Below are 24995 nucleotides of genomic sequence, written 5' to 3'. Positions count from 1 at the left end.
TTAGAGGACTTGCCAATTTTAGAAGCAGGAATCTACAATTTTGATTCTGAGAGTATAGCTTTTCTTTGCTTTAATAGATATATGTATTAAAGCAGGAGGCTGGAAGAACGCAGCAAGCCAGGCAGCATCAGAGGTGGAGAAGTTCCACCCAAAACATTGACTTCTCCACCTCTTGATGCTGCCTGGCTTGCTTTGTTCTTCTAGTCTCCTGCTTGGCTATCTTGGATTCCAGCATCTGCAGTTTTTTTTTGTCTCTTACTGGATATAGGTCAACCAGTACATTTGTCGAGCTTTGACAGCTGATTTACATGAATGTGCCTATATAGTTGCTTATGTTATGGTTGTTTATCTAATTTTTTTCGTCCTTCCTAAGACTTGGCACAAGTTGAGGTACACTTATGTACCTGTTCTGACCTGCCAATGTTATGTTGAAACTTAAGGAATTAATGAAACTTATTGTATATATCTGATTGGAAGTAGTGGAATCATCTGTACAAGTGTTCAAAACCTTAACATCAAAATTGCAAAAAAGTTTGTCTATCTTCTATCGTTGTCGTACTTCGCAATGGTTTGAGATGATTTTTTTGTTTTTGACATGTTTTCTATATGTAAATTTGAGACACTGTTGTCACTTTTGTTTAAAATAAAATCTAACTGCAGATGCATTTTGTGTTAATCTTCGCTCATTTGGGAGTATACTGTCACACCTGGATCTGAAGGTTGTGTATTCAAGCCCCATTCTAAGAAATGAGTTCAACAATCTAAACTGACAAGTGTTGTACTGAGGGACTGCTGCACTCAAGTACTTTATTTCGGAAGAGATGTTAAATTGAAGCCTGCCTTATTTCTAATACGGACCTAAAAGATCCATAATACTGTTTTGAAGATGATCAGGAGAATTATCCTTATGTCCTGGCCAATATTTATTTTTCAAGCCATGTCACACAAACAGCTTATCCAACCATATCACATTGCTGTTTGTGGAAGTTAGTGTGCAAATTAGCTGCCATATTTCCTCCAAGAGTGACTACACTTCAGTTGTGTTTCATTCTCCGTATGGTTGAGATGCCTAGTGGGTGTGAAAGTCGATATTTTTCACTCGACTGCTTTTGCAGATTTTAACATTTGCTCATTTTATTGTTGCTCTTTATTGCAACTACTTCAGAATGTTACTTCTACATATAGATGATACTAACGTCTCTGGTGCATTTGTGATGCACCTACCTGCATCATAGCATCTCTGAAAGAATTGATTAGACAATATCTACTATTTTGCAGCAAAGCCTTACTTGGCCAAATTTTATGGCATTTGGGTTCTCGTGGTCATCCCATATTTTTAGAAAATGTCCTGCATGGTATTTTCCACTTGGTAAAACAAAATGTGAGGGCTGGATCATAATGGTTGGCCCCAGCAATGACAGATCTGAGTGCCAAATTCCCAACCCAGTTTGGAAACTCAAGCATGTTGTGTGATGAGACTCTTCCTGAATTTAGTGGTTGAATACAAGGCCAATGGAGAGTTTCAGTCCAGCGTATACAGGAAGGCCACCCACAAAGACTAAGTAATCAATAATTACAGCAATCATTCCAACACCCACAAATGGAGCTGCATCAGATCATTGTTCAAGTGGACTATAACATACTGCAGCTGGAGTTGTGCAAAGCAGAAGAAGAACACCTATAAAGTCTTCACAAACGACAGGTACCCAAAAGGCCACCGATACTAACACAATAGACCACAACAGGAAGACAACACATCTAGACACACTGGCCACACTAACATACATTAAGGACATATCAGAAATGACAACCAGACTATGCTGACCCCTGGTCTCATGGTAGACCACAAATGAGCTATCACACTATGACAGCTGCTAACAAGTATCAAGGATCCCATACCCACAACCAACAGGATCTACGTTATATACAAAACATCATGTAAAGACTGCCAGAGGGCAAACCGGAAGAAAATTAGCCATCAGGGTGCATGAGCACTAACTAGTCATGAAGAGACATGACCAGCTGTCACTTATATCCATGCACATGGACAATGAAGGACACCAATTTGACTGAGAGAATGTATCCATCCTAGGACAAGCCAAATAAACTTGCACAGGAATTCCTGGAAGCTTGGTACTCAACCCTGAACTCTATTAACAAACCTGAAGAGTTGGACCCCAGATACCAACCACTCAGAAACTGAATCAGCAATAAAACCAGAAATGACAGCACCAATCCCAGCAGACTCAGAAAAGCGGGACAGACATCAACACTTCACTGGAGGCACACTGATGATGTTACCTAGAATGGTGATGAAACATCTGTGAACAAACCTTCCAGTTCAGCAAGCAAGTCAACAACCTGAGCTACAAATCTTCTCGAATACTCTGAACATTGTGAACTTGCCACCTTTAAATGAGACATGATGTGTAATGGAAGGCCAGCTGAAGAAATAATTTAGGGTGTACCTTTTTCTGGATGGGCATCTATAACATGAACAGTGCCTTCCAAAGTGGCCATGCCATCAAGAATGAACTTCTTGATATGTCAGTTATTCTCCCCTGGGATAAATACACAAGTCATGACTGCCTCTCTCATATAAAGAAACACTTGTACATGTAATCTTACTTGAGGCAACAGGCCAAGGAAGGATTGAAAACATTTTCTTTCTTAAATCTGTTTGGATGTGTTACAACACACTCACCTCCAGGGTGTGTTGAACTTTGATCATTTGGCCCGGAGATACAGACAAGTCCTCGTGATCAGAACCACAATACAGATGCTTGCATTTGTTTACCTTCATGCAAAGTACTGTATGGCAAAGGTGTCCTCATCACCCTTGCTATGTCAGTACTTATCTAATCAACTATCAACATCCACCTGGCTTCCAAGCTACAGCAGCAACATATGCTATGGTCAAATTATGATTGCAGGCCTCTGAGATCCTGCCAAGAAGATGGCTCTTCTCCGTTAATGCCTCATTGCCAATTTCCAGCCAATAAGAGTCATTGTCGATAGTGTCTTATGCCTAAAGCCATCCTAATGAGCATCTGATGAACAGAGTTTTAAAAATTAGCCAGTGAGTTTATGGTGAAGTTACAAGAAAAATAATTCAGAATTACAAGTAAACATTGAGAAAAGTGTATTTTTAATAGCAGTAATTTTAAGAATTTTCTTGATAATACTTGGATTGAAAAGTGGGTTGGTGTCGCCAGATTCTTTTGTTGAGATTTACAGGTAACGTGATGTTGCTTTACACCAGAAAGCTATGGAATTGATTCTAGGGTAAAGGTGAAAATTTCTTGAACAAAGTTACTGCAATGCATGTTATGAAATACTCTTCTACATTGTGTCTCTATTACAGATATCTCCATATGAACATTTATGGATCAGGGAAATATGTTTTCGAAAATGGTACAAATATGTTTTATTAGTACCTTCTGAGTTTAAACATTCAAAGTACCATATCATCAAGTATGTGATTGAACTAATTGTGAAAAACTACTGATAATTTAACTCAATGAATCCTTTCTTAAATTGAGAAAATTAATGTGCTTTATTTACGATACCATAGCTTGAGCAATGCATTGTTTATTGTTCATTGTCTATACAGATGGCATTGACAAGAAAATCAAATAATTAATACTGATGTGTCAGAATGCTGGTTTCTTTTAGGGCTTAATCCATTATAGTTGAATCACTGAAAGACAACTCAGCTGTGCCCGACACCATTGAAATGGAATTCTCGGACAAGCAATATTGAAACATTTAATAATGTCCTTTTGTTTTATTCTGGTGACTAGTATCCCTGCTGTGGAAGTGTACCTGTACAAACAGCTTTTCTGTCTCATCTGCTATGGTGCTGATCATAAGTTAATTTATGATGCTCGATTAGACTGCTGAGGCAGGAATGGACAGTTATTTGAGGGGGCTAAGAAAAGGCCATTTCAAGTAGGAATATGTCAGTGAAGCATGAAGCTGGAGTGCATCTGACAAAGAAACAAAGTCAAACTCTGAGTGGAATTCTTGAAATCAGAGTGTTCTGACTCTGAGGGCATAGGCCAGTTCTCAGAAGGTAGCAGACAGTACAGTAGCTGAGTGGGGATGGGGATGGAGGTGATAAGTGGGAAGGGAGATTGGCAGATAGGACAGGTCATGAGGATGGTGCTGAGCTGGAAGTTTGGAACTGGGGTAAGGTGGACGAGAGACAAAACTGGTGAAGTCCACATTGATGTCCTGGGATTGAAGTATTCCAAGACGGAAGTTGAGGCATTCTTCCTCCAGGCGTCGGGTGGTGAGGGAGCGCCTCTGCGAGGTGGCGTCCAATCTCCCCAATGTAGAGAAGACCGCTTTGGGAGCAATGGATATAATAAATGACATTGGTGGATGTGCAGGTGAAACTTTGGATGTGGAAGGCTCCTTTGGGGCCTTGGATGAAGGTGAGGGAGGAGGTGTGGGTGCAGGTTTTGCAATTCCTGCAGTGGCAGGCGAAGGTGCCAGGATGGGAGGATGTTGTTGGGGGGGGCGTGGGCCTGACCAGGTAGTCACGGAGGAGCGGTCTTTGTGGAAAGGGGTGGGGAGGGAAATATATTTATGGTGGTGTGGTCCGTTTGGAGGTGATGGAAATGTCGGTGAATGATGTGGTTTATGCGAAGGGTGGAAGGTGTGGACCAGGGGGTTTCTCTCCTTGTTACGGTTGGAGGGGTGGGGTTTGAGGATGGAGGTGCGGGATGTGGATGAGATGCGTTGGGGGCATCTTCAACCACGTGGGAAGGGAAATTGCAGTCTATAAAGAGGGAGGCCATCTGGTATGTCCTGTGGTGGAAATGGCCCTCCTGGGAGCAGATATGGCGGAGGTGGAGGAATTGGGAATATGGGATGGCAGTTTTGCAGAAGGTAGGGTGGGAAGAGATGTAATCCAGGTAGCTGTGGGAGTCGGTGGGTTTGTAAAAAAGAAATCACTGTCAAGTCGGTTGTCATTAATCGAGATGGAGAGGTCCAGAAAGGGGAGGGAGGTGTCAGAGATGGTCCAGGTGCCCAGATCCCCTCGAAGCCTTTAAAGAAAGTAGCCCAGACCATAACTTTGCTAGTTGTTTTCAGCAGGTATAGAGTGGCTATTCGATTAGTGATGCAGCTGGCCCAACCACTTAGTTTTAAACAAAGCATAATTTATTTGCAAGATTACCAAATGAAACACCAACAAAAGAGGACAGAATATAGAATAACTTAACCTACCAAAAACCCAACAGATTATCCCAATTTAATGATACTTCCAACAGTCCCCATAAACACTCCTCAGCAAAAATAGTTAAAATCAAACACAGGGTCTTGGAGAGAGAGATGGCAGAGAGATTCAGCATGGAACACCTTCTTCCATGTAGCTATTTCTTAGACTAGCAGCCCCAATTCTGAGTGCTTGTTAAAACCAAACCAGAGAAAAGCTGAGCTGGGAGAACTGGCCACTTCCCATTCATTATACAAGTGTTTTTCTTTAAAACTTGAAGGCGTTTTATCTGAGGCAATATCTGTTATCCATAATCAAATTGGCCCTAAAACCCATCCCAGCCAAACCTCTTGGTAACTCTGTGTTTATGACCCTACTGGAAAAAAAAACAAGAACAGAATAACCTTGTTAGAGGAGCAGCATCATTATCACATGTCACTGGACCATGCACCTTACCCATGCAGGGCCCTTCTTGTGGTTCCTGTACCAAACTTCATTCCCTGAAGTAAATTGTCTCTTTCTTAGTGGAGTCTTCTGTCCAGCATCTGCATTCCTGATGCCGTTTGATCCGGGAAGATCCCCATGAGTAACTCTGCTAGAGCGATTCCTGTATTTTCTTGAGGGGTGGTTCTATAATCAAATAACAACAAGGACAGTTTGGTTTTGAGTGCAGCTGTAGCTGTTCCTTTAAGCCTGCCTTCAAAGTTTAGACTGCTGTTTTTGCCACTGTTGGATGATTCATGGTATGGAGCTGTCCTTTTCTATTGGACACCATTCGATTTTAGGAAATACTCAAATTCTCTGCTGGTAAACGATGGTTTGTCGTCTGTGACCAACACTTCAAGGAGTCGAGACATCTACAATTGCTACTTGGTCTCTTGAATAATGTGAACATTTGTAATTACATGCACTTAGTATTAGAACCCATTGCTGAATTTGGCCTGATGCTATTGGCAGGACTGCCTTGTCTTGCTTAAGTAAACCTAGCAGAGGTTTGTGGTCTCTTATTTAAAATTTACATCTGCAAAGGTATAGGTTGAACTTTCTGATTTCAACTAGTTCTGCCAAACCTGCCTTCTCTATCTGAGCGTATTTATGCTGTATATTAGTCAAAGTCCTGGAGGCATATGTTATTGGACACCTCTCTATTGGGCTACCTTTGAGGTAATGCTACCCTGGTGCCATATGATGTGGCATTGCATGTCAATACCAAATCTTGCTTAGCATCATAGTGTGGCAACACTTTCGAGGGTGATAACTGTTTCTTCACTTCCTTGGAACCTATGACTAGGCTATGCGACCGTTTCCAAGGCTGATCCTTGCTTAAGAATTGATGCAAAGGAATCAGGGTGGAAGCCAAGTAATGCCTGAACTTACCATAATAATTCATCAGCCCAAGGAAAGACCTAAACTCTGATACGAGCATGGGAGCCAAGGCACATTTGATTGCCCTCAATTTAACTTCCAATGGATATAACCCGATCTTGTCAGCTTTGTATCCCAAGGAAGTCACTTGGGTGTCTAGATCACATGTTTTTCCCTTTCGAGGAGAAACATCTAAGGACCATATTCAACTTCTCTAAGTGCTCCATATTCCCTGTTATTAGCACATTATCTCGCTAAATGGCGACCTGGGGGTTAACCTTATAAAATGTTACAAAGTTGGTTTGTGTAAAATGAGGGAAAGCATTGCATGGTCCCTTTAAAAGATAGCATTTTTTTCAGTGCTTAAAGTTAAAATGGATGTCTGAACAGCAGTTTAAAGTGCAGGTGCACAGAGAGCACCTGAATTGAAACATTTTTATTATCAAACAACTGAGCAACATTTTTACCAAGACAACAAGTCTTTTAAAGTTTAGCCAATCAATTTAAATCAAACCCTTAGATATTTAAAAAAAAATTAAATCTGATGGTTTTAACTACCTAGAACCAATCCTCTTATAACAAAATTGACAATCATCAAGGGTACATAAGAATGTTTTTGAAAATTGCTGAGAGTGCACTGCTATCTGAAGAGTAAATATCTGACTGTCTCAGAAATCTTAAAGCTCTGATTAAGTACCATCCACAAGGTTCTACAGCACTCTTAACCAATATTCCTGACACGCTAATTTGACAGAGAGAGGCATTTCACTTATCAGCATTCAATGGAGAAAGATGTTCCTAGTGGAGGATCATCGGAGAGGGTGAGGAGCATTCTGGAAGACTTATCCTAGCTGTAGTTTTGAGAGACTAAATTCTATTGTTTTGTTATTTAAGTGAGATTTGTATATGATTGGAACAGCATACCATTCAAATTTCGTGTTAGTAGGGAATAATTAGTAGGTAGAGGGGATTTGGTCGGTTTGTTAGTAGTTCTGTTAAATTGTTCACTATTAGAGTTAGCTAAATACATTGTTACTTGTTGGCTGTAGCATGAGTGAAAGGATTTCATTTCGTTTAACCACCTATAACAGATTGAGACGAGGTGCTCCTTTTAGGCATTCAGCTCTTGGCAGGGATGAGGGGGATGTGGGTGGCAGTCAACCTGTGCTTTGTAACAAAAATGGTTCTCCATTGTCTGCTTAAAAAAAATTGACGATACCCAGAATGGCAGCATCATATATTGCTACAAGTATTTATGGCTATTAATTTTAGCATACTTCTGGGGATCTTTATCTAACCACAATTGCAAGTAAGCAAGGCTCATATCCAGCTTCATGAAGATCAGCCCCCCATGGCAGCTTTCTGTGTACATCCTCTATGCGAGGGATTGTGTAATTATCCAGTTGTGATTAGCATTTTACTGTTTTGTTTAAAATCCTCACAAAGGTGAACCAACCTAACAGCTTCACAGTCAGTACTGCAAACTTGAGTACCCATTCTGCAAACTGGACTGGTGATGATTCCTTCATTTTCCAGCCTTCTGATTTTCTGCCTCCACTTTTGCCCGTAAGGCAAATAGCGCTGGGTGTGCCTTGCAGAATCATAGAGTTGCTTCCTGGTCAACATGCAAGGTGCCTTAGCTTCTTCAATAGTCCCTAGACCTTCCTGAAAAACATCCAGCTATGTAATTAGGACTTCACTTGGACAGCTGTCTTCTACTCAAAAAATGTTGATCCAGACTAGATGAATCTTTTCCAACCAATTTCACCCCATCAAGCTTGGGTCCAAGCCTTTTACTACAATCTGTAGTAATAGAACCAGCTGCTTCTCATTAGAGAATGATATCAAAGTTGTACCCTTAATCTGTTAAGGTTTCGCAGTATCGATTCTCTATCTAGCTGTGGTCTTGCACAAACTTAAGAATTGGAGTCCAGAGGGAAATTTATTAAAGACTGGTTCTGCGATTAACGAAATAGCCATGCCGATATTGATATCCATTAGAGCTGGGTGACCATTTAACCAGATGTTTATTTTGGTTCTAACTTGAATGTTGCAAAGCAATTTAACTATTGCTGTAGACTGACCTAGAGTCCCTTTGCTCAGGGTATGTCCTGAGTGAGGCTATGTATATGGTGTTCCCCTAAGCTTAGTCCGATTAGTGAGGGTGTCCACTTCCATGGGAATACCCTGCAACTCATATACTTGCCACGAGGAAGTCTTCAGACTCATTGTATGAGGTCCACCTGGCTGACTTTGTTACAATCACTACAAAGGAGAAAGTGAGGACTGCAGATGCTGGAGATCAGAGCTTAAAAATGTGTTGCTGGAAAAGTGCAGCAGGTCAGGCAGCATCAAAGAAGCAGGAGAAACAACATTTCGGGCATAAGCCCTTCTTCAGGAATGAGGAGGGTGTGCCAAGCAGGCTAAGATAAAAGGTAGGGAGGAGGGACTTGGGGGAGAGGCGTTGGGAATACGATAGGTGGAAGGAGGTTAAGGTGAGGGTGATAGGCCGGAGAGGGGGTGGGCGCGGAGAGGTCGGGAAGAAGATTGTAGGTCAAGAAGGCGGTGCTGAGTCTGAGGGTTGGGACTGAGAAAAGGTGGGGGGAGGGGAAATGAGAAAGCTGGAGAAATCTGCATTCATCCCTTGTGGTTGGAGGATTCCTAGGCAGAAGATGAGGTGCTCTTCCTCCAGGCGTCGTGTTGCTATGGTCTGGCGATGGAGGAGGCCAAGGACCTGCATGTCCTTGGCGGAGTGGAAGGGAGAGTTAAAGTGTTCAGCCACGGGGCAGTTGGGTTGGTTGGTGCGGGTGTCCCAGTGGTCTTCCGCAAGTAGGCGGCCTGTCTCCCCAATGCACCCGATGTAGCCTCCTATACCTATAAATCGATTTAAGGGGAAAACCAACATTGTATTGTATGAGAATGCTGATTAGTTTGCAAGTGGATTCTGATTGGTAGAGATATTGCCATGGAAAATGCCTGGAGAGTAATTGTCAACCAGGAATTGGCACATTGTTTTAAGATTTTAAAAATTTATTTCATTCTTTGTTTTTGCTTGAAATTTTTGATCAAGGCACTTCGTTAATTTAAATTCTGTGCAGCACAACCTTAATTAACTTGCTCATAATCTAAATCATGGAGCTTGGATAGGTATTATTCTGATAAATCTACATTGCACTCACATGCTAATACCTGCTGCTTAAAGTCTGGCACTTCTTGAAGTACTCCTGCAGTTAGTATAGCTGTAGCATTATTTTTTTTGTCCTCCAAAGATCAGTGTCCATTAACCATCATGATTATTTTCTCTGTGCACTTTATATTTTGATGGTATGTACATGAAACTTTTAAGTCTGTTCTAGTTTATCTTGGAAAAATGCAATTGAATTTATATGATGTATACTCAATGAGTGGTTAAGATTTGGCATGCATTGTCTGGTACGATGGATATTGTTTAAAACAATTCAATAGTGACCTTCAGTGAGGATTGGATAAATATTTCAAGAAGGAGAAATGACAAGAATTTAGTGAAAGAACAGAGGAGTGGAGCTAACTGGATTGTTTTTCAAAAGTGTCAGTGTAGACTTGATTAAATGGCCGCCTCTTGTGGTAATATACCTGTGACATTTGTGATGTGTACATTCCTGTCTGCAAGCACTTGTCTACAATTGCAGTGGAAACTGCATATTGTATTTTTTAAAATGGGAGCGCCGTTCACCTGCCACAATGTGGAAAGTCAAATGTGAACAATTTATCGGAGTGTTTTATTGATGAGTCAATTTAAACATTATGCTATATTTTTCCTGCAGCATTTGAAATTTCTAATGGATGACCAACATTTTAACCAAAATAAAAAATCATACCTTTTTCAAAATAAGATCAGTAAATTAAGCCATAATTCTCAGCAGCTGGAGACTTTGTAGTTTTATTATATTGGAATTTTTTTTTGAACTGCCAGAAATTACTGAGCATTTCAGCACAATAGTTGGGGAGCATTTACAGATTTGACCTTCATAGACCTTTGCATTATGGAAAATAGGAATGCAGGGTTCACTTTTTCAAATTCTTACGTGTTTTTAGAACGGTTGCAGTAGTAGTCTGAAACTGGATGATATCCAAAAATTGGATGCAACGAACTTCAACTTAAACCAGCAAATCAAATGTTAATTGAAATTATTTATGTTTCCCTTTGATCGTGTGGCTCATTTCCAGCAGAAATGATGTGTTCATGCTTATAGAGCATAACATGGTAAACATTAAAAACAGAAGGTATCGGTTGTCTATAACTGAGTACATTTTAATTCTTTCTGCTCAACGTCAAAAAAATAGCTTTTCATGAAAGCCGATCATATTTGAGAAGGGATCAAAAGTGTGGATGATGGCAAAAGAGTCAATCAATACTTCACAGTGCAAAAAATTGCTGAGGTTTCAAAACATTAGTTCAGTGCAATAGATAAACATAAACTAAGAGAGTCAAAAATGCCTTGACATAAAATTATTGACAACTGGTCAGGTTCAGGAACAATTGTGAAACTAAATTTACAAAATTATTTGCTGCATTGAACCTAGTAAATAGTAGGTGCTATATGTGAAAACTATTTAGGAACCTTTCATTAGAAGGAACACTGGATCTTTTGGGCTTCTTCAGCAATGTCTCTTTTTGTTTTAGAATTCTAACTAGTGTTCAATACACAATGTAGTTGCCAAATGTAATACTTGTATCCATAATTTGTTTGGTACCAAATAAATGAATTTTTGCCTTTTATCTTTTGTTTGTTGGACTATTTATTGGACTATTTCAGGAGTTATGAAAGACAACTTGCAAAATTCAAGTTATTGCCTGAGACCATTGTTTTTGCCAAGAATTAGAAATATATTTTGGCTATAAGTTCTCATCAGGAGAAATACGCAGTTCCATAGGTTAAAACATATGCTTGTTAATGGAAGGGCATGACATGCCCGAATTCTTGAGTGTAATTTTTTGATGATACTCCAAAGTTTAAGTGGACTGTATCATTTGAACTTTTTTGCTCAAAACGTTGATTTTCCTGCTCCTTCGATGCTGCCTGACCTGCCGTGCTTTTCCAGCACCCCATACTCAACACCAGTCCTTCTATCCCAACTTCATATCTACCATTACAGAATATTTGCTTGCTGTTTGAACAGTATAATTGGTATTTTTCAGATATGATTAATGGATCATGGCATCACGTTATCATTATTAGCAAAGGCTGAAGTAAGAACTGCCTTTCTGATTAATCTTTTTGCAACTTTGGGTGTGATGACCTCTGCTCAAGCCCCAAAACTGAGCAATTCAACGTTTCCTCAAATTATTTGAAAACCAGCCTTATAAGAGATGTGAGATGTGCAGTCTTTGCATTGATGCTCGTATTTTCATTCAAACAGAAAAAATTCAGGAATTATTTGATAGCATTTAATATTATAAAAGGAGAAACAGTAGATGGAAGCAAATTATATTTCCTGCAGTTGAATCTACAAGAGGAGACATGGACAAAAAATGAAACTTGAGGTTTTTCACGTTAAGGATCACGAGGCTATGGATTTCATTAGATTTATTATTTAAAAAGAGGCCATACTAACATTTAGATTGTTTCAGCTCTCCTGAAGCTTTGCTTGATTCTCAAAGATAAAGCAAAAAATAATTCCCATATTTCCCCCTTTAATTTGCAGAAGATTTATTGTTCAGAAGATTGTTTGGTTAGGAAGAGATCATTGGTTTATGGTTGGAGGCTATTCAATTCCTTGTGGGTAAAAACAATGACTGCAGATGCTGAAAATCAAATACTGGATTAGTGGTGCTGGAAGAGCACAGCAGTTCAGGCAGCATCCAACGAGCAGCGAAATCAACGTTTCGGGCAAAAGCCCTTCATCAGGAATAAAGGCAGTGAGCCTGAGCTTATCTCTCCATGCTTCAGGCTCACTGCCTTTATTCCTGATGAAGGGCTTTTGCCCGAAACGTTGATTTCGCTGCTCGTTGGATGCTGCCTGAACTGCTGTGCTCTTCCAGCACCACTAATCCAGTATTCAATTCCTTGTGTCAGGCTGAAAATCTATAGTATCCACAACCAGTCACAATTATTGCGCTGTTGCTGATTGAACTTACTCTGCAAGCACACCCTGTTCCATACCATCTTATCTCTCCTGTTCAACTATTTGTAAAACAGCAGTGCAAATATGACTCTCGATGAGTTCCAGTAATTTGTTTTTAAAAGTGAAGCAATTCCTTTCAGTGAAGCAAGCCCTTGGTTTTAAAACAGTTCTGTTCTTATTTGAGTTCGCATTCAAAAATAAAGGAAAAATAAATAGATGTGGTCTTTACAGCCTGAACTCTAACTGCTGTCGCAGCTTGACTCCCTCTTTGGGTAATCCCACTGATCTCTTTGTGTCTTGCCAGCATTCTCAAAGGAGCCTTTCGATGTGCTTTCAATATTTTCTTACAAGCAACAATTCTGCCCTCTCTTGTAATCATGCCCACTAAGCGCAATCACTTGGAGTTAATCTTCCTGACTGTTTTAGACTATACAGCTGTTCAGCTATCAATACCTTTTCCCCAATTCCCCCAGAATGTCTGTTCACTTGAAAATGTGGCCCTAATTTTAGCTAATTTACATGCATTAACATCATTGTAAAATTGGAAACTTCGTACATGGGTGACAACCTGCACCCATGGACACCTATTTTTGTGACCATACCTTCCACTACCAGGTCCACCCAAACTGTGGTGAAGTAATCCATGTCTTCTTTGGCCTGATCTAGCCCACCCCATCTCTGTAATCAACAATTCACTGAGAACTTTATATTGCTGCAACTCTGAATTCTTGTGATCTCCCACTTTCTTCATCCATGATTGGCAACCACGCTTTCAACCATGTAGGCCTTGAGATTTGGGATTTGATAACTAAATTTCTCTCCCTCTCCTCCCTTAAGACCTTTAAAATGCTGCTCTTCAATTAAACTTTTGTGATCCTCCTCAAGTGGCATGCTTCTAATAGCTATGCACTAAACAGTGAAGTCAGTCTGGATCCTTGTAGCCAAGGGACACATGTGGCAAACTCACTGGATGCCAGCAAAAAGATTAGAATTGAGAAAAGCCCCACTGATTTCCTATTTCCCATTTCCTTATGTTGATGGAGGAAGCATTGTAAATTTAAATTTGTTGTGGTATTTAAGGAAAAAATTTAAGCAAAACATTTCCATTCATTTAAGTCTTGATGTTGGAATTCCTTACTGCCAAGGGATTTGCCAAGAGTAAATCTGTCCAAGAAATGGAAATAATTACAGTATCAAGGAAGAACTGGTTTAAAATGCATCTTCCAGTCTCTGCTTCATTGATTCTTTGGAATTCACTTTTAGATCTGAGCTTGATTTCATTGTAGATCACTATTAATGCATTTCCAATATAAATGTTTATATCTACTGAAATTCACAATTACCTTTTGCATTTCTTCTATCATTTCTGGCCATGTTGTATCTACCAAATACAGAGAAGGAATAACTATTTAATTGTTTTCTTGGTCCCTAGATGATGAAGTTTGCTTGGGATAACTACAGACAATATGCATGGGGGACCAATGAGCTCAAACCATTGTCGAAGAGTGGACATGCAAGTGGCTTATTTGGTGAGTGATTTGTGAAATAATTACTCTGTAGCACAGAGGTATTGTCAAAACAGTTGGTGTGTTTATTAATATAAGAAAATTGCAGTCAATTAAATAAAAGCTGAATATACATCAGTCCTTTTAGTGAAAAGCTTTGAAGATTATAATTCATAGTCAATCTGTTATGTAATTTTCATGTTCAGTAAAGTGAACAGAGTAAAGCAGGGGTAACATTAGAACTGGGCTCAGGTTGGGGACATAATTAAAACAATGTGGATGGGATGGGTGTGTATAATGGAATCAGTGGGCAGGGGTAAGGTGATAATGGACCAGCATGTAGTATTGAGGATGAGTTAATGGAACCACTTTTTGGTTTGAAGAGAAAAATGCAATTACTAAAAGAATTAGAACTAAAATTATGATTTTAAAAATGAATTCCCAAATTTTGGAAGAAACCCGGTCCATCCTTTTGAGCAGTGTTTGTTAAAGGAGTCCAGCCCTCAGGTCTTGTCTTGTAAAGCACTGTTGGAATAACAGTTTTGCTGTTTCTTTCAACCACATTTTTTAAGCAGTCTTAGTCACTGCTGTGCTGTTATTGCCTTGGCCAAATGTTGCGTCCTGGTTTCTTGAGCCTTTCTTTCAAAAAGTAGATTCATCTCCAATCCAAGGGTCTCCTGCGCTTTCTTTAGTTTCAGAAGATTACATGGTTCTGCTTCTTCCATCGTCTTGCAAGCTGACCACTTTTGTAGTTTTACTGGCCTTTCAGAATCTATAATCTCAAATAGGCCCTTTCACTGAGCTGCTGGGTGTTGGAACAAGAAGCAAAACTCATTTGTCCTGATTGAACCCCCTTGCTGTGTGCTGTCTATTATAATATAGCCATTATTTTTCTGGGCCTTTTTTTTACAAGCATTCCCTTAGGAGTGACTGCTTCTACTTCTCCCTTATTTTCAGGATGTGTTCCAGCACATTCCAAGAGGGCTAATGATTTCCTCCCATTCTTCCTTAACATCTAGAAGACCATGGGGTTTCTTCCCATAAGAAAGCTTCAAATGTGAAAATCCCCAGAGACCTGTGGAACTTTCTGAATTGCAAACATTACCTACGGTAATAAGATACCCCTGTTCTTGGCATCCTGTCTACTACTCTTTTAAACATATTTTTCAAAGTATTATTGAAACACTCTATCACTCTCATCAGTCAAGGAATGATGCACTGAGCTTCGTTGAATATTAATCTTGTCTTAATGCATACAGATCATAATTAATGTGAGACCTATGAAAATCTCTCCAAGAATTCCTACTCTGAAAAACACCTTTATGATTAATTGGCAACATTTTTGATGCCATATTATTTGAGGGATACCTAGTCATGTAATCAACTCTCAGGAGAATATACTTGCAATCTCCTAGCAAATCCTTCTAGAGACCCTACAAGGCTGATTGCAATTGTTCCAAATGGCAGATTGATTTATGGTTAAAGGGACTGATGGAGTGCAGAACCGAAGGTTAAATCTTGCCAGTTGACATTCTGAATAAGAATTACAGTATGATTTAAGTTCTTTATAAATCCCTGGTCAAATTTTTAAAAATATTTTCTGCAGATACTTTTCTATCCATAAGCTTATCTATCCAACAACCATTTATCGCTTCCTCATCAAAGAGATCGCAATCTCTATCACAGCTTCTTGCTGCACTGCAGAACCCCCTCCTATAGTCTTGGAGAAGATTCCCCTTTTGATTGGGAATGACAGGGCATGGTGATGTACCGATATTGCCAATGCGCTAGCAGTACAGAAAACTAGACTAAATGCTCTTGGGGCATAGGTTCAAATCTCATCATGATGGATAGTGACATTTGAATGTAATTAATCAATCTGAAATTAAAAACTAACCCAGTAGTGACAATGAAATCAGCGTGGATTGTCATTAAAAACCCATGTCATTCTAGTAGCATTTGGAGAAGGAAACTCTGCCATCCTTACCTGGTTTGATTCGCATGTGATTCCAGGTGGCCTAGCGAGCCATTCAGTTGTATCTCACTGCTACAAAATCTGATAAAAGAAATGAAATTGGATGTACCATCCAGCATCGGTCATGGCATCAGAAATTATGATGGCACACACATCCCTGTCGACCCTGCAAAGTCCTCCTTCGTAACGTTTGGGTGTTTGTGCCAAATTTAAGAGGACTGAATTACAGACTAATCAAGCAACAGTCTAACATAGATATTCCAAGACATTCTCAACCATAACTGTCACACGCAGACATTCAGTCCCACTGAGAGGGTAGAGCCGGCAGAGGATGTGCTATAGTGGTATACCACAAGGAGAGAGTTGCTTTTGGAGGCACCCATTGGAATCTCATGACATTTGGTCAAAAATGGGCAAGGAAACCTCCTGCTGATTAGCACCTATCACCCCAAGTCTGCTGATGCATCTGTTCTCCATGTTAAATGGCACTTGGAAGGATGTATTGAGGGTGGCAAGAATGTCCATCACTATGGCTCAGTAGTGCCTCTACTGACCGACCTGGTCACTTGCTGAAGATACAGTCTAGTAGCTCTTGAGGTAACCATCAAAGGGGAAAATAGTACTTGATCTCATTCTCCCCAATCTAACTGCCGCAGATGCGTGGGTCCATATTATTTGTAGGAGTGGCAACCTTTACTAAGAACATGTTCTGCCTTCTGCTGAAGGTACTCTTTAGATACTTTTGAATTGGGTAGATTTAAAACAGATGTAGCAACTCTAGACTGAACAGTCATGAGGTATTATGGGATATCAGCAGCAGCAGCAGAATTCAAACACAGATTGTAACTTCATTAACCAGCATATCCCCCATTCTATCATTATCATCAAGCCAGCGGATTAATTGAAAGCAAAATACGGTGGACGCTGGAAATCTGAAATAAAAGCATAGTTGACATCCTGTTTTTAGGCATGTCTGGTGCTGCTCCTAGCACATCATCCTGCACTCTTTATTGAACTAGGAATGAAAAGATGTCAAGGCCTTCCTAAGGTTGCAGAAGAGACTTACTGGAATAATACCAGAAATAAAGAATGCAGCTACACGTGGAGATGAGAGAAGCGAGGATTGTTTTTGTTAAATTGTTAATAGAGGTGAGGGAGGAGGGTCAGGTCCACACCCCCCTACGACCCACCCTCCCATTCTGGCACTTTCCCCTGCCACCGCAGGAACTGTTAAACCTGTGCCCACACCTCCTCCCTCACCTCTATCCAAGGCCCTAAAGGAGTCTTCCACATCCATCAAAGTTTCACCTGCACATCCACTAATATCATTTATTGTATCCGTTGCTCCCGATGTGGTCTCCTCTACATTGGGGAGACTGGGCGCCTCCTAGCAGAGCGCTTTAGGGAACATCTCCGAGACACCCGCACCAATCAACCACACTGCCCTGTGGCCCAACATTTCAACTCCCGCTCCCACTCTGCCGAGGACATGGAGGTCCTGGGCCTCCTTCACCGCCGGTCCCTCACCACCAGACGCCTGGAGGAAGAACGCCTCATCTTCCGCCTCGGAACACTTCAACCCCAGGGCATCAGTGTGGACTTCAACAGCTTCCTCATTTCCCCTTCCCCCACCTCATCCGAGTTTCAAACTTCCAGCTCAGCACTGTCCCCATGACTTGTCCTGACTTGTCCGACCTGCCTATCTTCTTTTCCACCTATCCACTCCACCCTCTCCTCCTTGACCTATCACCTTCATCTCCTCCCCCACTCACCCATTGTACTCTATGCTACTCTCTTCCCACCCCCACCCTCCTCTAGCTTATCTCTCCACGCTTCAGGCTCACTGCCTTTTATTCCTGATGAAGGGCTTTTGCCCAAAACGTTGATTTCGCTGCTCGTTGGATGCTGCCTGAATTGCTGTGCTCTTCCAGCACCACTAATCCAGATACACTAAAGGACCCTTGTCCTTGCATCATTTTTTGAAAGGTTGCTGTGCAGCTGGGCAAATGTTAGCAATCTAACATCACCTCTTCCCAGCAATATCAAGGCTTATCAGCCACAAAACTGCACTCCAATGGCAAGCACACAGCATAGCTGACTTCCCCTCACACATACAAGCCCCTTTTCTCACAGTTTGCTGTATAACCATTACATCGCACACTATCTACCTGTAGCTGCATCTGTCTGAATATCTGTCTAAGTCAGCACAGCCCTATCCCCAATGCCCACTTGCAGTTTATCATTGTGTAGTAGGGGAACATCAAATGCAGGCAGGTAATTGGATGCATCAGTATGCAAATAAAATCAATAGAAACTGAAGTTTGCCCCAATAGTGCAAACCAGATTTTGGGTCGTGATCAATGAATATTTTTCAGTCCACAATTAGTGTGTTGCACCCAGTACTCATCTGTTAGAAGTCTGTGTCAGTGAGTTTCTTTCTGGCTTGCAGAGTACAGTGCCACTGATCTCTGTCATGGATAATGACAGCCTCCTCTTCAACAGTGTCATACAGTCGTAGAGATGAACAGCATGGAAGCAGACCCTTCGGTCCAACCTGTCCATGCCGACCTGATATCCCAACCCAATCTAGAGCCATCTGTCAGCACCCAGCCCATATCCCTCCAAAACCTTCCTATTCATATTCCCATCCAAATGCCACTTTAAATGTTGCAATTGTACTAGCCTCCACCACAATCTCTGGCAGCTCATTCCATACACGTAGCATCCTCTGCGTGAAAAAGTTGTCTCTTTTATATCTTTCCCCTCACCCTAAACCTATGCCCTCTAGTTCTGCCTCATTCTCCTCCTCAGAAGATGTCCTCAGAAGATGTGTTTTTCTAGCACATCAACTCATTGTCTAATCCAGGTGTGCAGAGTACAGCATACTAGGATGATGTGGCACACTCTGTACAGACTGGACTGGTTTTGGAGGGGTTCTCCAGTACAAACAGTGGAACTGCACCTTCAACAGCCCTATCATGTGCTTCATCACTGCCCTGGTCGAGGCATTAGTGGCATTAAACCTGCACTCCACATCAGTCAGGTATTGCACAATGCTGTTATGAGCCATAATTGCTGTTGGTAGCTTTTGTTCCCCATAACCAGTCTTGTCAAACACCTGCACTCTCAAACGCATCAGACACTAGTGAATGCTTCAGAATGCAGGAGTTGTGGCAGCTGCCAGAGTAGCGGGGATACAAACCTGGGAAGTGATGAGTGATTGTAGATCATCATGTGTAAATGGAGAGAAACATGTTCCTGTAGATAAGTTCGGCACATGTGATATAGCTTTCAGTGGCATGAGTGCAATTGATGGGACCTATACTTGGCGAACTCCACTATGTTCCTAGAGTCTGCTACCTAGACTACAGCACTGGCATCATCATTAAAGAACAAAGTGAATCTGTGCGACTTTACACAGTTGACATCAGTCAGTGTCTTGATGCATTTGTGGGTGCATGACTAAAAAATCCCACATTGGTTATCTGTTGCTCATTGGAAGTAGCCAGTCGTGCAGAAGTTCAGAGTGGCAGTGACATTCACAGCCACTGGGAGAAACACTCCTACAGCCCTCCAGCATTTGGCAGTATTCTATCACAGTGTCCATATGGAGCCAGTGTTGGTACTGCACCTCGCACATTTCTAAGAAAATAGAGAAGGACTGAAAATCTATGGGCCTTCTGCACATTCCACATGTCCAGAGGGGTCCTGAGAGATAATGACCTTCTCCTGAGTTAAGTGCTCCTTGTCTTTGCAGCTGCCTGCCTTGCTCTTGGTCTAATATGCTGATAGGCACAGCATGGCAAGGTATGTAGTTACAGGCATGCACATTGATGTTAAGAAAGCAAGCAGGCATCCCTCAGAAGCAGTCTGCTCCCGTGCATAAAGTGTCCTTGCAACAGCCTTTCAATGCTAGTTGCAATTGCTCCCTGCAGTTTAACTTTGTGCCTCCTAAATGGTCATCCACTATGTTGGGGAAGTGCCACGATGGGGTTGAGTTCAACATGCTGGATGGACTTTGAGTGCACGCAACTGATACCCGTGAATTGTGCCTCAAGTTGCAGTTTCGTTATTGACAGCCTAATTGTCGTTTGGACCAGGCAACAAGCTCTCTCAGCTAGGTATCTGCTCTTGTTTCTGTATTGCGTTTTCAGCTTGTTTGAATTTGATAAGATAGAAACTCATATTAATGAATTGAGTTGGGCCATCAACAAGGCATTTAACAAACAATAACCCTTCCTGATTGGCAACTCACCGTTGCCTATTGGGAAACTCCACATGTCCCTTGTGAAAAACATAAAAAGTGAAATGAGATGCTCCCGATGTCGAGATGAATTTTGCAGCACTAATCTAATTCTGGCTCAAATTTCGCCATAGCCCATATGCTCTGACTCCGATAAGATTCTGCCTTATGATTCTAAAGATGAAACAATTTCTGGCATAAAGCAATGTATTGTCTAGTTAACAACTCTTGTCAGTAACTACAAGAGGAAGTTTTAGAAAATATAACTGTAGTCATTACAATATAAGAAAATTTATAGAGTAATCTTTGCTTTCATAATGAGAACACTTGGGAGTTGTATCAATAGAGACAGGTGGCCAGATATGTATTTCTCCAAATGAGCATATAGAAGGGGCGAGGAAGGGATGTGTAAGATCTTTCAAATTAACCGCAAAACCTTGCCAAATCCAGACAATGGTTCATGACATCTTCGACTGTCTGTGAAGCATAAATCATTCAGGAGATGGCCCAGCTCTGTGAAAATTGCAGATAGGATATCTGCCTCTGCAGTGGAGCTAGATAGATTAGAAATGTATAGTGTGTGCTTGCTATCTGCATTCTTATCCTATGCTGGTGAGACAAACTTGTCCCAATTATTGTCTTTTTTCAGTTCTTATACTGACTGAGGAATGGAATTCTGGGCCTTTGCACATCAGGGGGTATATTTCATCTGGTTGAAGAGTCTTTTTGTTGCATGTCTGTTTTGACATATGCCATAGATCCCCTGTAAGGGAGTGCGCATAGATAAAGACAATAAATCAGAGACATCTCTGTTGAAAAACAAAAGTTTGTGCAGCTGTGAGCAAGATGAACTACATTGGATAACTAAAAACCAAAAGAACTGTAGATGCTGGAATTCAAAAACAAAACAGAAATTGGTGGATAAACTCAGCAGGTCTGGCAACATCTGTGGTGACAAAGTAGTGTTAACATTTCAGATCCAGTGACCCTTCTTCAAACTTGTTCTGTGTTGTATACTAGATAACTACTGACCAAGTGACAAGGAAAACTACCTGATCTTTAGTCCTGTTGGGTCCTTTACTTTATTGTTGAGGAGATAGAGACTTTGGTTTAAGATTTCAGGCAGCAATTGTGACGTTGTAAACCCCTCTCTGCACTGCTTCAATGGCAGAGTCCCTAAGTACCGTTCTTTGCTCATTCAAGATTACCTCCTTTAGCACCTCACTCAAGAATTACTGCACCCAAGTGTCATATTTTGTAGAACGCTATAAAAGTCTGAGCTGGGGTGAGGTTTTGGTAGAAGTCTGCAAGGCTAATCTCAGCATTTTGCTCATCTTTTATACTTTTCACAAGGGGTGTGGTGAGTTTGTCAGTAGGCAGTGACGAGTTGCTAATTAAGGGGGATTATTTGCTTAATTGCCTGTTGACTGCCCAACTTGTCTTATTAATACTTGACTTTCTGTCTTTGGAATTCACCAGTCTGGACATTGAGAAAATTTGACATGGAATCCTAAGTAAGAACTTTGTGAATTGAACACACTGTTGCTCCATGTGGGGTACTAGGCCTCAAAATCTCTGAGCATGTTCAGTGAGCACCAACCACATGGACCCACCTCCTTGGACACCAGCATCTGATATGTGCCAGCCTCTAAGAACTATCATCCACTCTCAGGATGCTCGTGCATTTCATTGCTGCACCAGCAACAAACTCTGTAATGCAGCAGCAAGGTCAGGGGTATGCACCAAGCTCATGGTCTGGACCAAGCTGTACCTCCAGGTTCTTTTTTGCTGTCATAGGCTCAGAATCAATGAGGACTATCTAGATACGGTATCTTTGCCTTACATTGCTTTGGTTTTTTTACACTGCCTGTTCGGTCAGAGATATCAGGCTCATTATTTCTGTTTTGTTTTGTGGTTTAGCTTGAACACAAAGGAAGGTTATCATATTTGTCAGCAATCCTCAGTAAAGTCAAAGGGGATAGCCTTTGGTCAGCGGGTCCCTGTACAATAAGTCAAGAGCAACCTCTAATATCATTCAAGGGGGTTGGAAGCAATCAAGCAGCCACTTGAGGTGGTTACAGGGAGGATGCTCTGCATGTAAATGGAAGAGAGCAAAATATGAGGCAGCCCATCACTCGTCTTTGGTTTTTGTACCCTATTGTGAGCCTGTTTTCCTCCTGGAGTGAGAGGTAGGTAGGTATTAAGGCAGATAATAGTGGATGTCACAGCTGCTACTTTTGGTGGAGGTGAGAATGTATTCAGAGTGAGTGATTAGGCAACATAAAGGATGTTCAGTATTTGTGATGTCAGGGATTGGGGTGGTTGAGAGCAAGTGGAGAACATTTTGCCTGCAATAATGTGCAGTATAGCATGGGTCTTGGCAGGAGATATGTACAGAAGCAGAGAGAGTGATGTGAGGTATCAGATGATGGTGAGATTTAAGGCTGGTGGAGTGAAGAAGGTCATTGACATTTGTACAATAGTGGGCATCCCTCCAAATGGCTGAGACTGTTCCAATCCATGTTGCATAATCTAGTGTTGAGGATTACACTGTTGGACCCTGTGGAAGAGGAAGTCCAATCTCAAGGTTACCCATCCAGCAGAATCTTGAAATTCTTGCCCGTACCACAGGTCTCCGATTTTACTTTTTCCTCTCTGTGTACCATCTGCAGGACAGTTCTGGACTGACAGTGGTTGTCCAAATGCACAGCAGGTTTTTAAGAGATGGCACGGATGCATGTGAAGCTAATGAGTTCAAGTATAACTGTGTGATGAGTTGTAAGTTGTAAGAATTGGACAGGAGGGGTGCCATAGGGCCTGGTGAATAGTTAATGTATTGAGTTTGCTAAGATTTGGCGAGAAAACCTGCTAGGCCCCCCTCAGCAGAAATGATTAGCTTAGATTAGATTCCCTGCAGTGTGGAAACAGGCCATTTGGCCCAACAAGTCCACACTGATCCTCCGAAGAGTAACCCACCCAGACCCATTCTCCTACATTTACCCCTGACTAATGCACCTAACACTATGGCCAATTTAGCATGACCAATTTACCTGACCTGCACATCTTTTAGACAGTGGGAGGAAACAGGAGCACCCAGAGGAAACCCATGCAGACACAGGGAAAATGTGCAAACTCCACACAAACAGTCGCCCAGGGCAGGAATTGAACCTGGGTCCCTGGCGCTGTGAGACAGCAGTGCTAACCACTGAGCCACCATGACGCCCTTCAATCCCTCAAATCCCTCTAAAATATTCAATGTATTTTGTACTGAGCCAAAGGCGCTAGGATTCTACCCATAAACAAAAACTGAAATTGCTGGAGAAATTCAACAGATGTCTGGCAGCATCTGTGGAGAGATAACAGTTAATGTTTCAAGTCCCTACTTCTAAAGCTGCTCTGGAGCAGGGTAACTGACTCAAAATGTTAACTCTACTGTTTTTGTTTGATTTTCAGTATTCACAGTTCTTTGTTCTATTTTAAAATTTTGTCCACTGTGTTTTGAACAGATGTTCATCAAATGTTATTCAGTCATCACTAATTATGTCAGATTTCATGGATTTATTTCAGTTTAAAATGTTCAGGGAAATCATGTTTAACTAACTTATTGGAATTTTTGAGAAAGTAACAAACATTAAGGATAAAGGGAACCTGTTCTTTACATTATTGTCCAGAAGTCAAGGTGCCACATCAGAGTCCTTCACAATATGAATGCTTATGGCATGGGAGTAATGAATTATTTGGATTGCTTAGCTAACACGAAGCAGAGAAAATGCATAAATGATGCAAAACAGATTGCTGGGAAATTTCAGCAGGTCTGTCAGTGTCCGTGGTAAGAAATTAAAGTTAACATTTGTATCCAGTGACCCTTCTTCAGAACTGATGGTAGATAGGAAAATGTTTTTCATGCAGAAGAGGGGGTGGGAGGAGGGGGTAAGGAGTAAGGAATAGGTGAAGATGGAGCCCAAGGAGAGAAGAGCAATTGGCTGGACAAAGGAATAGATAATGGTCAGCCTCGGAAACTGAATAGCGACCACTGGAGACTATTAGTGGCTAACAGTGGCTTGTGTTAATAGTAGACTGTGTGATAACAAGACCTGCTGTGTGGGAGTTGGGTTAAGGAAATGGGAGAAAGTGGTTCAAGTCCTAAAATTGTTGAACTCAATATTGAATTCAGAGCCTGTAGAGTTCCCAAGTGGAAAATAAGGTGCTGTTCTTCCAGCACTGCAGCAAACCTGAGACGGATGTTGTCCAGCGATGTGTGTTGAAGCGGTAGGCAATTGGAAGTTCAGGGTCTTTTTTTTTACAGTTTGTAGGTGTTCTGTGATGTGGTCAGATATGCATAAGTGGAATCATTTTCAAGATTGCATAATGAGATGAGGTTGCCGCAGGGAGGAATGCTTGGCCCGCAACTATTTGCAATTATATCATTGACTTAGTTGAAAGGACTTAAAGGCAGTCTTTTTAATCACCTTGTTCAGACATGTTATAAGAGATGTCTGGGGCAGCTGAGACTTTAATCCAGATCTTTTGCCCTGAGATAGGGACGTTACCACTATGCCACAAAAGCCATGATACCTC

The 24995-nt window shown here is 41.3% G+C and overlaps 1 protein-coding gene across 2 annotated transcripts in view; it reads left to right on the top strand.

Annotated features, from left to right (window-relative positions):
- LOC140453473 (mannosyl-oligosaccharide 1,2-alpha-mannosidase IA-like) overlaps positions 1 to 24995 on the top strand; it is a 137231-nt gene that overhangs the window by 16638 nt on the left and 95598 nt on the right. Inside the window, exon 2 of one of the 2 annotated variants that reach the window (XM_072548177.1) lies at positions 14127 to 14223. In XM_072548177.1, the coding sequence (XP_072404278.1) occupies positions 14127 to 14223 (97 nt within the window). Of the gene's footprint in view, positions 1 to 14126; positions 14224 to 15238; positions 15310 to 24995 lie in introns of those variants that run through there. The other variant, XM_072548178.1, reaches the window with a different exon arrangement.

This window comes from Chiloscyllium punctatum, chromosome 27, assembly GCF_047496795.1.
Source record: "Chiloscyllium punctatum isolate Juve2018m chromosome 27, sChiPun1.3, whole genome shotgun sequence".
NCBI classification, from domain to species: Eukaryota; Metazoa; Chordata; class Chondrichthyes; order Orectolobiformes; family Hemiscylliidae; genus Chiloscyllium; species Chiloscyllium punctatum.
The sequence above is the reverse complement of the archived record's forward strand: the minus strand, read 5'-3'. Positions and strand labels throughout refer to the sequence as shown.